The sequence below is a fragment of the Pelophylax lessonae genome (genome assembly GCF_965119305.1).
Source record: "Pelophylax lessonae genome assembly, chromosome: 8".
NCBI lineage: Eukaryota > Metazoa > Chordata > Amphibia > Anura > Ranidae > Pelophylax > Pelophylax lessonae.
The window spans coordinates 95,646,171-95,661,233 of record NC_138775.1 but is presented as its reverse complement, the minus strand read 5'-3'; the positions used below and the strand labels follow the sequence as shown (position 1 = coordinate 95,661,233).

Below are 15,063 nucleotides of genomic sequence, written 5' to 3'. Positions count from 1 at the left end.
AATGTATTTTGGGGTGCAATTTTTGCTATGTACATGCTATGTGTTAGAAATATTGCATAAATGGACAGCTTTGTGTAAAAAAAAATGTGTTTTCATTTTCTTTCCACATTTTCCAAAAACTTGTGGAAAAAAATGACATATTCAAAAGACTCATTATGCCTCAAAAATTATACGTTGGGGTGTTTGCTTTCCAAAATGGGGTCATTTTATAGGGGTTTCCATTGTCCTGGTGCTCCAGGGCCTTCAAAAGTACGATAGGTTGTCAGGAAATTATATGTGAAATTTGTGCTCCTAGAATGCCGGACGGTGCTGGTTGGATGTTAGGCCTCTGTATGTGGCCAGGCTGTGAAAAAGTCTCACACATGTGGTATCGCCATACTCAGAAGGAGTAGTAGAATGTGTTTTGGGGTGTAGTTGCAAGTATACATGTGCTGTGTGAGAGAAATAACCTGTTAATACGGCAATTTGTAAAAAAAAATAAAATAAAAAAAAAAATCTTCATTTTGCAAAGCATTGTGGGAAAAAATTACAACTTCAAAAAACTCACCATGCCCCTTATTAAATACCTTGGAATGTCTACTTTCCAAAAAGGGGTCATTTGGGGGGTATTTGTACTTTCCTGACTTTTTAGTGTCTCAAGAAATGAGATAGGCCTTCAGTACATCAGGTGTGATCAAGTGTGATCAATTTTCAATGATTCGCACCATAGCTTGTGGACTCTATAACTTTCACAAAGACCAAATAATATACACTTACTTGGGTTATTTTTACCAAAGATAAGTAGCAGTATAAATTTTGGCCAAAATTTGTGAAGAAAAATTACTAATTTGCAAAATTTTATGACAGAAACAAAGAAAAATGCGTTTTTTCACAATATTTTCAGTCTTTTTTTATTTATAGCACAAAAAATAAAAAACCCAGTAGTGATTAAATACCATCAAAAGAAAGCTCTATTTGTGTGAAAAAAAGGACACAATTTTTGAATGGGTACAGTGTTGCATGACTGAGTAATTCTCAGTCAAAGTGTGAGAGCGCTGAAAGCTGAAAATCGGTCTGGGCAGGAAGGGGGTGAAAGTGCACTGTAGGTAAGTGGTTAAACACGTGCCGGACCAAGGTCATCGCCTTCCTATCAAAAGGGTCTTTAAAAGCCAGAGACTCCTCCACCGGAATTAGGGTGGATTTGTTCAGCCTGGAAACCAGGGAATCCACCACAGGTGGGACCATCCACTTTTAGAACAGGGACTCTTCAAAAGGGGTACCGTCTAGCGAAACGCTTAGGTACCGCCACATTGTGTTTTGGGCAACCCCACTGGGTTGTGAAAAATTTGTCAAAATATGCGGGAAAAGGAAAAACCCTTGCCGCTTTTGAGAGTTTATGGGTATTCCAGGTGACTGGTGCCTCCGATGCAGCTGCATCCTCCATTTTTAAAGTTTCCCGCACAGATACAGTCAGTGCATCCACAAGCGCTTTTTCATGCGCAGCTGTAGTAGAAGAGGAATCATCCCCACTATCAGACCAATCAGGATGCGTGGATGCAGGCCCAGCAGGGAGACTCGCTTCCGCGGCAGCCAGATCAGACTCAGAATCTGAGGAGACAGAAGAGGGAGGTGAAGGCGGTGGATGCGTTTTGCTGGTCCGTTTTTGCAGGACCATATCGACCTTGGACACCAAGGACTTCAGAGCCGCCACCATAGCAGACAGGGTGGACTGGGACCAGGAAGGGCCTGCTGCCTCTGAGATGGGATCAGGGGGTAAAATGTGCTCCAGGGAACCACACAGACAAAAATGAGGGGGAAAAAAAAAAAAAACACTAAGTGACCCCCACCGTCACGCTAGTGGCACCACAGGTCCCAGCACAACTAAATCGCTGCTATAGCAGGGAGAGTCGCAGGGCACCCACAGGAATTCACCACCCACAGTCAGCACAGAGGAGAGCGCCGGATGCTATACACCAGGGGTACTCAAATGTAAACTTGAAAGGTCCACTTACAAATTTTCCATTCAGTCCGTGGTCCGGAAAAGTGACCGTCAAATTCCAAATACAGAATGCCAACAACAAAAAAAGCCATTCCCCAAAACTTGCCCCCATCCAATGCAGAGTGATCAGTGTGCGTGCCCCCATTAATGCAGAGCGACCAGGTGCGTGCCCCCATTAATGCAGAGTGACCAGGTGCGTGCCCCCATTAATGCAGAGAGACCAGTGTGCGTGCCCCCATTAATGCAGAGCGACCAGTGTGCGTGCCCCCATTAATGCAGAGCGACCAGTGTGCGTGCCCCCATTAATGCAGATTGACCACTGTGCGTGCCCCCATTAATGCAGATTGACCACTGTGCGTGCCCCCATAAATCTGGACCGCTGAAGCGGTCTGCTTCCTTCTGTCATCGGCGGGGGGGGCAGAATTGAGAGGATCGGGAGGATCGGAGTGGCTGTGTCTTACACTTGCAGTGCTGCATGATTACAAAAAGCCGAATACAAGTTCTTACCCGACTGAGAGGATGTCCTACAAAGTCCCGCCTCCTGGACACCGGCTCCTATGATAAACGTCACCAGTGTTCTGTCTATCATAGGTAAGAGCCGGCCCAGGAGGCGGGACTTTGTAGGACATACTCTCCGCTGGGTAAGAAAAAGTACTCAGCTTTTTGTAATCATGCAGCACTGCAAGTGTAAGACACAGCCACTCCGATCCTCCCGATCCTCTCAATTCTGCCCCCCCGCTGATGACAGAAGGAAGCAGACCGCTTCGGCGGTCCAGATTTAAGTCCGTGTGGGTCTGGAGGCGGCCCGGAGTCCGCCTATTGAGGCTATACACTATGTGGAGTCCAAGGAGAAAGAAGAAGTCCAGGAGTCAGCACTAGAGGTCCACCGTCGCAATCACCGACTCCAAAAACATAACTACCACTCTAGTCAATGGGAAACCACAAGAAAATGACCACCAGACTACACAAACATGGCCACCAAATATACAGCTAGCCATCCACAACAAAATGGCGGCTCCCGAAACCCACAGGGGACACCAAAGGCCATTTGTACAGTAAAAGGGGGGCCCTGGCAGGAGCCCCCATCAGGACACACCGCCAAAAGAATGCGCGTTCGAAAGCCTGCGGCACCCCCCTAAAACGCATCTGGACAGGTATGGTCGTCCCCCTGGGGGGGAACAGGAGGGGGGTAGCTAGGTGTGGATAGATGGGGGGGTGGTCCACAGAGGACCACGACATATGAATGGGGTGGGGGAGACGCTGTGTGGGAAGGAGGTGAACCTAGGGGGGGGGGTCCAACTGTACCAGGGAGGGGCCCAAGTCCACCCGGAAAGGCCACCAGGGAAAAGGGGGGGGGGGGGGGGCGGCGACACACTACTTACCATACCATGGAACCGGTTGGGCACCGCTCCAGGCAGACCACCTCTCCATCGGAATAGGGGTGTTGCGGGCCAGGAGGCACGCTGCAACTCGGGCCTGGACCAGGACGGTTACCTCCCAGGCCAGCCCCCTGTCCAGTGGGGCTATGTCGCGGCTGACCTGGTGCGTAGCTGAGGTCTGCACACGCTCGCTGGCCGGACTGGGGAGACTACAAGGATCTATAATATCCAGTCCGTAGACCAGTCCTGCAATTGATTGTAGTCCTCACAGGAACAAAAAATAAAAAGAAGAAAAAAAATACAGTTTAAAAAAGAAAAAAAAAAAAAAGCTAGGACCAGAGATCCCAACAAGGAACCAGGTTCCTTACTCCTGACTAGGCAGAAAAAAGAAAAAACAGAATACCTTAAGCAGGAAGTTGGAGTATACCCCCTGGGACTGCCCCATAGGCGTGGCCTGCCTAGTGCCCTACTCCTGTAGGAGGCAGCATAACAATGGTCAAGAAGATTCTGGAGCTGTGTCCGTCAAAGAATGAAAGAGAAATACTAATTTCTTAATGGTACATCACAGGACACAGAGGAGTTAATATGCATTACTTCATGGGATGCCCCAAAACAATGAATCTGAAAGGAGGACAACAGCAACAATGCTAACCAGCCCAAATCCTCAAACAAAAAAAGGGGAACCCCCGTAACAAAGCTGCCTGCATCTACAGTCATCCGAAACTGGCAACCACAGAGGCAAAAACCATCAACTTAATAGAACTTTGTAAACTTTTGATAATAGAACAAAGCTGAGGCTTACCTGATTGTACATGGCCAAACAAATACCTGAAGGGTACTAAGGGCTAGGCATCTGGCAAATCCAAACAAGAATTTGCAGGATGATGAACAGGAATAAGCTTTAAGATGGAGCTCCTTATTACACTAGGAAAGAACGGCCCAAAGTGATATATTGCAGAGTAAAGGGGGGGGGGGGGGGGGGGTTGGGGGTTAAGCCTCATGCCCCAAGTAAAGGAAAGCACCAAACCTAAAGATTGAAAGTGCCTAACTTGTGGATCTCAGCGAGTCTGAGATGCTTGGAGATATCTGAGCAAATGTTTGTAGAGCAGCCCTGTAACTGAAGTGTTCTGGCAAGCAGGCAAGCTCCAGGCCACCTACAGACTACATGTGGGTGGGAGGGGATGCAAAAGGGAAGCACTGGGAATGGGGGCAGTGTGAATTTTCCAGTGCCAAGCTAGCGAACAGGTACAAAAAGGGGAGATTTTTTGAGAATGCAAGGGCAGAATAGCTTCTCTATCCTGATATGGGAAAATAATATAGGAGTTTGGAGAAGAGTCTGGGCAAGTCCGGGAGATGTGTTATGACAATAGGCAGAAGTAGTAAGGTAGTGAAGTTAATCTCCCCACACAGTGAGGACCCTGAGTGGAGAAACCAGTGCATGGCCTGCATCGAAGGGTTCACTAGCAACACCTTAATGAACTCTCATGGAGGGGCAGCCAAGGGATAATATTTAGGTTTCTGAACATGAGACCAGACAGACAAAGACCAAATATGTAATAGGTAAGGATGTTTGAATTAGACCCAGGTACCCCAGATGGTACAAGGTACTATAGAGGTTATACTTACCTGCGCTTTGCACAGTGCAGCCCCTTCTCTCCTCTTTTTGATTTCCCAACCACCCCCCCCCCCCCAATTTGCTTCTCTAAAAGCAAAAAAACCTGTTTTGTGCAGATACACTCCAGGGTAGGGGGGGTCAACGATTATCAGAGTGGCCGATATCTATTTGAAAATTGTGACTATCGGTCAGAAACTTACTGACATTGGTCGGACCTCCCTGTCCCCGCGAGGCACTCGCTGCCGTCTCTTCTCCTCCTCTGCAGCAGGACAGCAAAGGCTGCTCTGTCAGCCGTATGATGGGCAGCAGAGAGATTCTCACTGCCCGCCTTGCATTACGGCTTTTCCACCCCTACAGCAGGGCCATGAAGGCTGCTCTTGACAGAGATGAAGCCGCGGACAAGCAGAGATAGTTACGTCATCTCTAACCACCCGCATGTGGAAGTTTAACCGCCTGGACGCCGCTGGGGAGAGACTGCCAGAAGTAGTTCAAGTAGCGAAGGGCTGCGGTGGCAAGTGACATACTGCATCTGGCTTTCTGCACTATAATGTTGTTCTACTTAACTGGGAGCATTGAAGAAATCGTGTACTATCTAGCTTTGCAGTAGTGACTTAAATTTAAATGTTTTGGGAAGCCATCTAATAAAGTTATTTTCCAAGAACTTTATTTTTCCCAGCTGTTTACTTTTAATGTTTAAAATTTTAACAAAAATGTTTAGTTTATACCAGATTTGCGTAGAAATGGGGTTTCATTTTTCAAAACTTTAAGATGTACAGAATATAAGCATCTCTTATCAGCTATTGGCCTGAAAAGCAGCCGATAATGGGTTTTGGCCCTGAAAAAAACAATATCGGTCAATCCCTACTCCAGAGTCGAGATTCATACATGCACACAGGGAGGCTCAAACCTGCCCCCTCCTCACAGGATTTGACTAACAGCAGGAGCCAATAGCTCCCACTGTCATCAGAGCCTCCTGTAAATACATGAAGAGGTGGGGAGAGAAGAGCTGTAGGTGGCAGTATAACCCAGGTTGAAATTTAGGTCTATTAATGCACAGGAAAAAATTTTTGCAATTTTAAATATGTCACTTTTTTCAATAAAAAATTAAACCTTACCTCTCTCTAGATCTCTTATCTGTGGACCCTTGGGAGCGCCACCATAGATGCATGTGCTTTTTAAACGAGACGACTTTCCATAATCATCAGCAACTTGCTGCACTTGCTGAGCCAACTCTCTTGTTGGAGCGAGAACTAAACACTATAATAATACAAAGCAAGATTATCTTCCATGAAGCTATTTTGTCACAGGGCTACAATGATAATAAAACTATACTTACAATTGGTCCATCCCCACGCTCCAGATAAGGCTGGTGGTTAATGTGTACCATAGCAGGCAACAAATACTTTAGGGGAAAAAAAAAAAAACACAAACCCGTGAAATGAGGCACTCTAAAGCTGATCTCTAGGTAAACCAATAAAAACACAACTGAAATACACTTTTTAACCTACCAAAGGATTTGTATTAAACATTTAGGTTCAATAATTTTTATTGTTTTAACTGAAACAGACAACATGAGAGGGTAGCAATATACCATAACAGTGACAGTCATCAAGCATTAACATGTAACAAAGCTTCACAAGGCATTAGAGTAAGGCAATATGTTAGAAGTTCAGTAACGATCAAATCAGTAGTACCTTTGCAGCCCACTCAGAGCCACCTAGGGAACCTCACCTCCCCACATGTCCGGGCACCCCACTGGGATCAATCTGTGTTCCAGCCCAAGGGGGGGGGGGGCTCGGACCCCCAGAGCAGGTCAACAATTTAACAGTAACATCGGTGTAATATACCTAGTTCTAGGTCAGCTGTTGGATAGGACAGCACTGTAAAAAGCGTCACATATGGGAAGAAGGTAGGAAAAGGGGGTAACAGGCGTGTGGGCAAGGGAGAAACGGCATGCAAAAGAAAAAAAGGGAAAAATAAAAGGCAACAGGAGAAGTAGAAAAAGAAGAAAGAAGTATATCAACCACAGAAACTACTGCCTTGATTGAGAAGCGAACCATGATGTCCAGGGCTCCCATTGAGCCGATGTCTTGCAAGGTCTGTTAGCGGATGCGAACATTAGTTCATAGGTGGCATGCAGTTGTACGGTGTCCATGACCTCTTTCAGGGACGGGGGGGGGGGGGTACATCCTTCCAGTGTCTAAAAAGCGTCAACCTGGCCGCCAAGAGAATGTGTGTGTAGACTGTACGGAGTTGGGGAGGGATCATATCAATTCCTAGAGAGCACAGGGCCATGTCAGGGGAGCCCGGGTAATGTGATGCCCGTGACCTTGCTGGCTAGTACAAAGATGTCCAGCCAGAAGCCACTCAGGCGAGGACAGGACCAAAGCGTATGGATCAGGGAGCCTTCTCTTCCACACCTCCTCCAACACTCCGAGGAGGCAGTTGGGGAAAACTTAGCAATCCTCTGTGGGGTGAGGTACCACTGCAAGAGGATTTTGTGAGTTCCCACAGGTTGGTGCATTTCGTCGCCGAATATGTGTGCGATAGTGCCAGTTCCTAGGTCCGCGTGTCGTGAGTGGTACCGAAGTCCCTTTCCCAGTGGAGAACTGGAGTAGATTTGAGAAAGATTCTTGTGGTTGAGGGTGGTGTAAAATAGATTAATGCCCTTGGTTTTGGTAGCTGGCGCATTAAAGTATTGAGCAACTGAGGAAGGCAGGTCAACGGTCGTGAGTATTAAACATTTAGTAACACAGGCAGATGGGGGACACCACAGCAGTGTCCTTTGTCCATCCCGACCTGCTAACTGGACAGTGAAAGAAGCAGAAAACTGATAGCAGGAGAGAGCAAAAAGATGACCTTTAATGCTTGTCCGTACATCGGCATGCAGAAAACCTGACTGGCACAAAGGCTTAAAATAAATGTATAGGGATTCATTTTTTTTTTTTTTTTTACTACTACTTAGCTAGCTGGATGCAGCACCGTTGATCGCTTGGTTCTCACAACTTTCTGCCACCTCCCCTCCCCCCCCCCCCCCCAGGCTCAATGAAGTGCTGGGCTGTGGAGAGGGTGGGAGTAGCCGCCTCAGGCTCTCAGTGGCTTGCTGGGAGCCTGAGCAGGGTGCTAGTCCAGGCTTGTGGGCGGATCCTCCCGACTTAATTGTCGTGAGCTTGCCCGAGCCTGGACCAGCTCTGTAACGTCAGCTGACTTAAGCCCACTGTCTGCTGAAAACAGGTCACAGGAGTGCACTATCCGCACTACTGTGATCCTTAGATTGCAAGTTAAACCTAGGTACTTCGCTGAATAAAAAAAAAAAATATGAGGGCTTCTTCACACTGCTGGCACCTACCTTAGCACATGAAAAGATTCACCTTCGCTAGTTTTGGAAATGTAGTGCATCAAAGCACAAAAAAACACATGTGCATTGCAGTAAGCTATAGTGCAGGTGTTCCCCTCCCCCTCCTGTAAGTTTAGAGAGGCAACGCTGTACTACCTGGAGAAGGCAGCAGTGTGCAGCTAAATGTGAGTGCTTGTGCCAATGCATTTGGTTATTACTTTGCCGAATAGGAAACCAGTAGTTTTATAAGAATTCTCACATACCGCAAGTGTTTTGCCAGAACCAGTCTGGGCAATGCCCACCATGTCTCGACCACTCAAGGCAAGAGGAAATCCTTGGCACTGAATAGGTGTTGGCTCTTTAAAACGCTGGTCAAGGAGCACATCCATAACGTATTCTGAAAATTAATGAAATTAAGAAAAAAAAAAAAAAAAAAAGTATATTTATATACACACAGAAATGAAGTCTGCAACAAATCTATACAAGCAAAATTAAACAAAAATTAACTTACGTGGAAAAGTGGCCTGATGGAAAGCATATATAGGTTTTGGACAGTTTACTCCTCTAACTGTAATTTCTTTCTTCCTGCGCAGTTCGTCTAAGTCAGGCTGTATAAGGGAAGGGGCGAAAAAATTAGCAAAAAATGTCCCAGGTATTTAAATACTTTTAAGCACACTAGAGCTCCTAAACTTGAATTTTGGAGCTTTTGGCATTTTTTTGCCAAAGCTCCTAAACTCAACTCTAGAAAAGCAGCACTTATGAGCTGCTGCAGTTAGAGGAGGTTCAACCACCCTCTCCTGTATGCAGAAGAATCGCATGCAGGATAGAAAAGTTTTATCTGCTGGCAACGGCAAAACACAGCAAACTTTTGTCCCATTTTCCCAAGCCACAACATAGCCAAGTGTACATGAAGCCTAAGAGTCATAATGTCATTCTGCTATTTCATAAATTTCAACTGTATCCAACAGCTTTGCCCTCAACCCTTCCACTGCCAGAGTAGTTTATGCGAGTTTTTGCACACGCTAACCCACTTTAATGCCAAATCACGTACATGTACATGTACGCGATTTGGCTTTAGGTGGTTTTTCTGGGATGATGAACAGCTACAGGCATCATCCCAGTATTTTTTTTTTTTTTGTCGGCTTTCTAGAAAAAGCAATTCTAGCAGTAAATTAGCTGCTGTGGATTGCTTTTACAAGCAGTGAGAGGGGAGCCCCCCCCTTTCACGGCTCTCTCATCCCACAAGGAAACCCGAGTTTTCAGCCAGCGCTTATCACAGGGCTTGCAAATTTTCCTGAAACCTAGGAGCCAGCTAAAAAGCTTTATTTCCAAAAAAATAACATACTAAATTTACACATAAAGACGACTAGAAGAACCCCACTCTCCTCTATAGCGCAATCGAATGGAAACAGACTGTCTGTTTCCATCCGATGCCATCTGATCCGACCCACGGGATGGATAGAAAATAGAACCACCATCCGTCTGTTTTTGGCAGACAGGATCAGATGGCGGCAGATTACTGCTCAATAGAGGAGACTGAAAGGTCCGATCAGGTCTGCCTGAAAAACTGACAGGCGGACCTGATCAGAAAGCCTGTGTGAAAAGGGGCCATCGGCTGAAGCATGGCGATGAGGAAAAAAAAAAAAAAAAATTATATATTATTAACCAACTCCTTTGGTTATATTATAAAAAAAAAAAAAAAAAAAAAAAAAAAAAGATAAAAAATATTTTTTTTTATAATTGAAAAAAGATATTTTTCTTCAATATAAAAAAAAAATGAAATAATTTAATAATTTTAAAAAATAAATAAATAATAATAATAAATAATAATAACAACCACACTCCCTGTCCACTTTTTAAGCAAAGGTAAGTGGACAGGGAGATGAAGCCTGCAAAAAAACTTCCCTCTCATCTCCTCTTGGGGGGAAGGAGATGGACAGGCATTGAGGACAGGCAGGGGAAACAGCCATTAGTTACTGCTTGTCAAATTCCTGGCCACCACAAGAGGACGCCAGTTCCCCGTTCTCTCACTGAAGAAGGCCGAAGAGCCGCGGCCTCAATTTTCGGACAGCGCAGTAGTCCGTGCACTCGGCGAGTGGTGGGGGGGGGGGCGCAAAAGGGACAGGACACCTCTTGCAGTGCACCCCAGGCACCAGGTCGCTAATTCTAGTCGCCAATGCGACCTGGCGCCCCCCGGGGTTTGTCTAGCCCTGGCTTACCATAAAGATCGTGGAGGATTGGAAAGTCTTTGATGAGCTTTACGGTATAGGAACCCGCTATTTTGCTACTTTCGGTTTCAAGGATGTATAGCGCCATTTTTAAATAGGGAAAGCAACTGAACACACCAATCTTGGTGTGATCAGATGCTTGTAAAAGCAGGGGAGAAAATGGAATTTTTGTAAAATCTTACCTGTAAAATTCCTTTCTCTGAGTCCTCCGACAGTCGCCGCCTCTTCATATTCGTCACAATGGGGGGGTATTAGACTTTGCTACGAAGGAGTAGCTAGGCAACAGAATATGTTAACATTAAAGCTTTTAACATATCCCACCCTCAAGGGGTGGTCCCCTCAGTCAATACCCTCCTACTTCCTGCAACCATATCTCAGTTTCAGTGGAATAGCAGTAGAGTATATAACCAAAACCCCAAAAGAGGGGCGGGGGCGGCGACTGTCGGAGGGCTCAGAGAAAGGAATTTTACAGGTAAGATTTTACAAAAATTCTGTTTTCTCTTATGTCCTCCGACAGTCGCCGCCTCTTCATATTCGTCACAATGGGGACGTCCCAAAGCAGTGCAAACATGAGGGGTGGGAAACGCATCCGCGCCGTAAGGCAACGCAGTCTCCGCATCAAAGAAAGGAACCTTACCAAAGGAAACCAGCTGGGCAATAGGAAAAAAACTTGCTCAACAAGAGCAACAACCCAGGAAAAACAATTAACCAGGGGATAAAAAACATATCCCAACAGCCAGGGATCCCAACAGGTGACCCTAGGGAACAGCCGCACTAAGAACCTTGCGGCCAAAGGAAGCATCCGGCGATGCCTGAACATCTACCTCGTAGAATTTTGTGAAAGTGTGTACGGTCGACCAGGTCGCCGCCTTACACACCTGGGCTACAGAAGCCCCATGACGACAGGCCCAAGACGTACTCAGAGATCTAGTGGAGTGCGCCTTCACAGGCATAGGGGGAACTTTCCCCTGCAAGACATATGCCTGTTCAACGGTCTGCCTGATCCATTTGGCGACGGTAGAGGCCGACGCCGCCATGCCCTTCCGAGGACCCTCTAGAAGAACAAACAAAGAATCAGTCTTTCGAAAAGACTCAGTCGATTTAAGGTAAACCCTAATCGCCCGAACAACATCCAAAGAATGTAGCCTCACCTCTTTCGGATGTTTAGGCTTCGCGCACAGCGAAGGCAAGACAATATCCTCATTGAGATGGAATTCCGAAACTCGCTTCGGGAGAAAGGAAGGATTAGGTCGCAAGACCACCTTATCCAAGTGAATAACCAGATACGGAGACTTGCAGGACAAAGCCGCCAGCTCCGACACTCTGCGAGCCGAAGTAATCGCAACCAAAAAGGCGACCTTTTTGGACAACATAGGCAACGAGATCTCCCTGATCTGTTCAAAAGGAGCACGTTGTAACACAGATAGAACGAGATTCAAGTCCCAAGGAGGCAGAGGTTCCCTCCTAGGAGGAACCAGATGCCGCACACCCTGAACAAAAGTGCCAACCAAGGAGTTGGAAGCCACGGGACGTTGAAAAAGAACGGCCAGCGCAGACACCTGACCCTTTATCGTAGCCAGTGCCAAACGCTGATCGACACCTGTTTGAAGGAAGGACAATACTTGAGAAACCGAGTACGTGCGGGGTGAAAACCCCCTGGACTCACACCAGGCAAAATAGGCCTTCCAAGTACGGTAGTAAACCTTCCCCGAGGAAGACTTCCTCTAGGTTTATCAAGGTATGAACGACCTCAGGGGAGAGACCCTCTCCTTCAGGACCTTGGTCTCAACAGCCAGGCCGTCAAAGCCAGCCACTGTAAAGCAGGGTGGTATAACGGCCCTTGAGACAGGAGATCGTCTCGAAGAGGCAGACGCCACGGGGCGTCGACCGCCAGATTCACGAGGTCTGCGTACCAGGACCGGCGAGACCAATCCGGCGCCACAAGAATCACCGTGCTGCGTTCCGAGTGTAACCTGCGAAGGAACCTGGACAGCAACTGAATCGGTGGAAACGCATACATCAGCTTGTACTGATGTCACGGGGCCACTAACGCGTCCGACGCGTCTGCCCGAGGGTCGCGCGTCCTTGCCACGAACCTTCTCACCTTGTTGTTGAGACGAGACGCGAACAGGTCCACATCTGGAAGACAGCCGGGTGGAGAGACCATTCCCCCTGATCCAGGGTCTGGCGACTCAGATAGTCCGCCTGCCAGTTCTCCACCCCTGGAATGTGAACCGCCGTTATCGCCGGGACATGAGTCTCGGCCCAAGACAGAATGTCGGCCACTTCTCGAGCCGCTCGGGCACTCCTGGTGCCCCCTTGGTGGTTGATGTAGGCCACCGCCGTGGCATTGTCCGTCTGCACCCGGACCGGACAGCCCTGCAGCCGGTCCGTCCAATGATGAAGGCAGAGATTTATCGCACGCAATTCCAGAATGTTGATCGGAAGGGAGGACTCCCCCTCCGACCAAGTTCCCTGGGCGGACAGAACGCCCAGAACACCACCCCAGCCCGACAGGCTGGCATCCGTGGTGATCACTGTCCATGAGATCGGACGAAAAGACTTGCCCCCCGACACCATCGGGGACTGGAGCCACCACAGAAGGTCCCTTCTGGTGCGATGGCCCAACGAGATTAGAAGATCCAGAGATTGAGGTCGCCCGTCCCACCTGGACAGGATCTCCGATTGGAGACCCCGCGTGTGAAACTGGGCGAAGGGAATCGCCTCGAAGGCCGAGACCATCAATCCCAGACATCTCATGCACGTCCGCAGAGACTAGTGCGGAACGTCCCTGAGGGACCTGACTTCCTCCTGAAGAGTCCTGACTTTGTCTTCCGGCAGGAAGACCTTCGCCTGAACCGAGTCCAGGATCATTTCCAGGTAGGGAAGACGAACCGACGGACTCATTGTGGACTTTGGAAAATTTATCGTCCAACCAAACTCCTGCAGAGTTTGCATCGTGACAGACAGGTCCTTTTCCAGACCCTGGCTGGTCACAGATCGAACCAGAATGTCGTCCAGATACCCCAGGACAGAGATGCCCTGGGCCCTCAACAAGGCCAGAACCGGTGCAAGCACCTTGGTGAAAACCCGTGGAGCCGAGGCGAGACCAAAAGGTAACGCCACGAACTGGTAATGATCCTCCGCAATGGCGAATCGAAGGTACCTCTGGTGACCCTCGAAAAATCGGGATGTGAAGACACGCATCCTTCAAATCTATGGAGGCCATGAATTCCCCCGGAACCAGGGCAGCCACCACCGACCGCAGGGATTCCATGCGGAACTTGCGAACCCGCACAGAGCGGTTTAGAGCCTTCAAGTCCAGAATCGGACGAACCTTGCCCTCCTTCCTGGGCACGGTGAACAGATTGGAATAAAACCCCCGAAATCTGTCCCGATGAGGCACCGGAACCACCACTCCCTGAGCCCTCAGGTCTCGCACTGCCAGGTGCAGGTCCCGTAAACGCTCTGGAGACAGTTGAAGATTTGAGGGAAAGAATCTGCTCTCCGGCCGAGAGAGAAACTCGATCTTGTAACCAGATCGAACGATCTCCTGAACCCACCGGTCCCGCACGCGGGCCAACCAGGGTTGAAGAAAACCGAGCAAGCGTCCCCCACCCCAAAACTGGGTGAGGGCGCCCCTTCAGGCCGTACTGTGGGCAGCGGGTCCGGACTGACCGGACTTCTGTTTACCAGACCAGGGCTTCTTTTGAGAGCCCTGTCCCTTGAACGGTTTGCCCTTGTAGTGCGACCGAAAAGGCACGAAAGGACCCCTGAGGAGGCCGAAAATTAGCATGCTTCTTCCCAGAAGCCCCCTTAGCCTTGGGGAAATGGGGCAAGAGAGTGCTCTTACCTCCGGTGATCCCCTTAATCAACGCATCCAAGGACTCCCCAAAAAGGCGAGACCCATCATAAGGCAGATTGGCTAAGGTCTTACGCGAAGATTGGTCCACCGACCAACACTTCAACCAAACCAGGCGGCGAGACAACACCGCCACGCTGTGTACACGTGCAGCCAACGGGACTAAGTCCAAGTCCGCATCACACAGATACATGACACCCTGGTGGATTTGATCCACCATATCCAGGGTCGCCGGCGAGGCCGAATCGGCCACTAGGACGCGCCTAAGCATCTGCGTCCAACTTGCGACAGCCTGGGCCGCCATAAGAGAGGCAAACAGAGCTTTAAGCATCGAACCCGTAACAGAATAAGTATGACGGGCAAGAGACTCCAGTCTCCTATCCGTGGCATCACGGAACACCGGGGAATCCTCTGCAGGAATCGCAGTGGATTTGTTCAAAACCGCAATTGCGTGATCCACCGGGGGTGGCACACACCACCGTTCATCAGTGGAAGGCGAAAAAGGATAATGTAGCTTGAACCTACTTGGCACAGCAAAAGGTTTGCGGAAATTGCGCCATTGTTCCTTAACAGCGCGCTGAAAATCATCATTGCAGGGAAAAACCTGCGGCGTCCTGCGTTTTCTCTGCGTTCCATAAGCCGCCAAGGCAGTGGGGGGACACAC

At 48.4% G+C, this 15,063-nt stretch overlaps 1 protein-coding gene across 2 annotated transcripts in view; it reads right to left on the bottom strand.

The window, feature by feature from the left end:
• Positions 1-15,063, bottom strand: part of DDX17 (DEAD-box helicase 17) — a 75,940-nt gene that overhangs the window by 21,909 nt on the left and 38,968 nt on the right. For both annotated transcript variants that reach the window (XM_082266175.1, XM_082266174.1), the window contains exons 3-6: positions 8,821-8,917; positions 8,573-8,706; positions 6,309-6,374; positions 6,088-6,229 (exon numbers count right to left, since the gene is read on the bottom strand). In XM_082266175.1, coding sequence (XP_082122301.1) covers positions 6,088-6,229; positions 6,309-6,374; positions 8,573-8,706; positions 8,821-8,917 — 439 coding nt within the window. The remainder of the gene's footprint in view (positions 1-6,087; positions 6,230-6,308; positions 6,375-8,572; positions 8,707-8,820; positions 8,918-15,063) is intronic.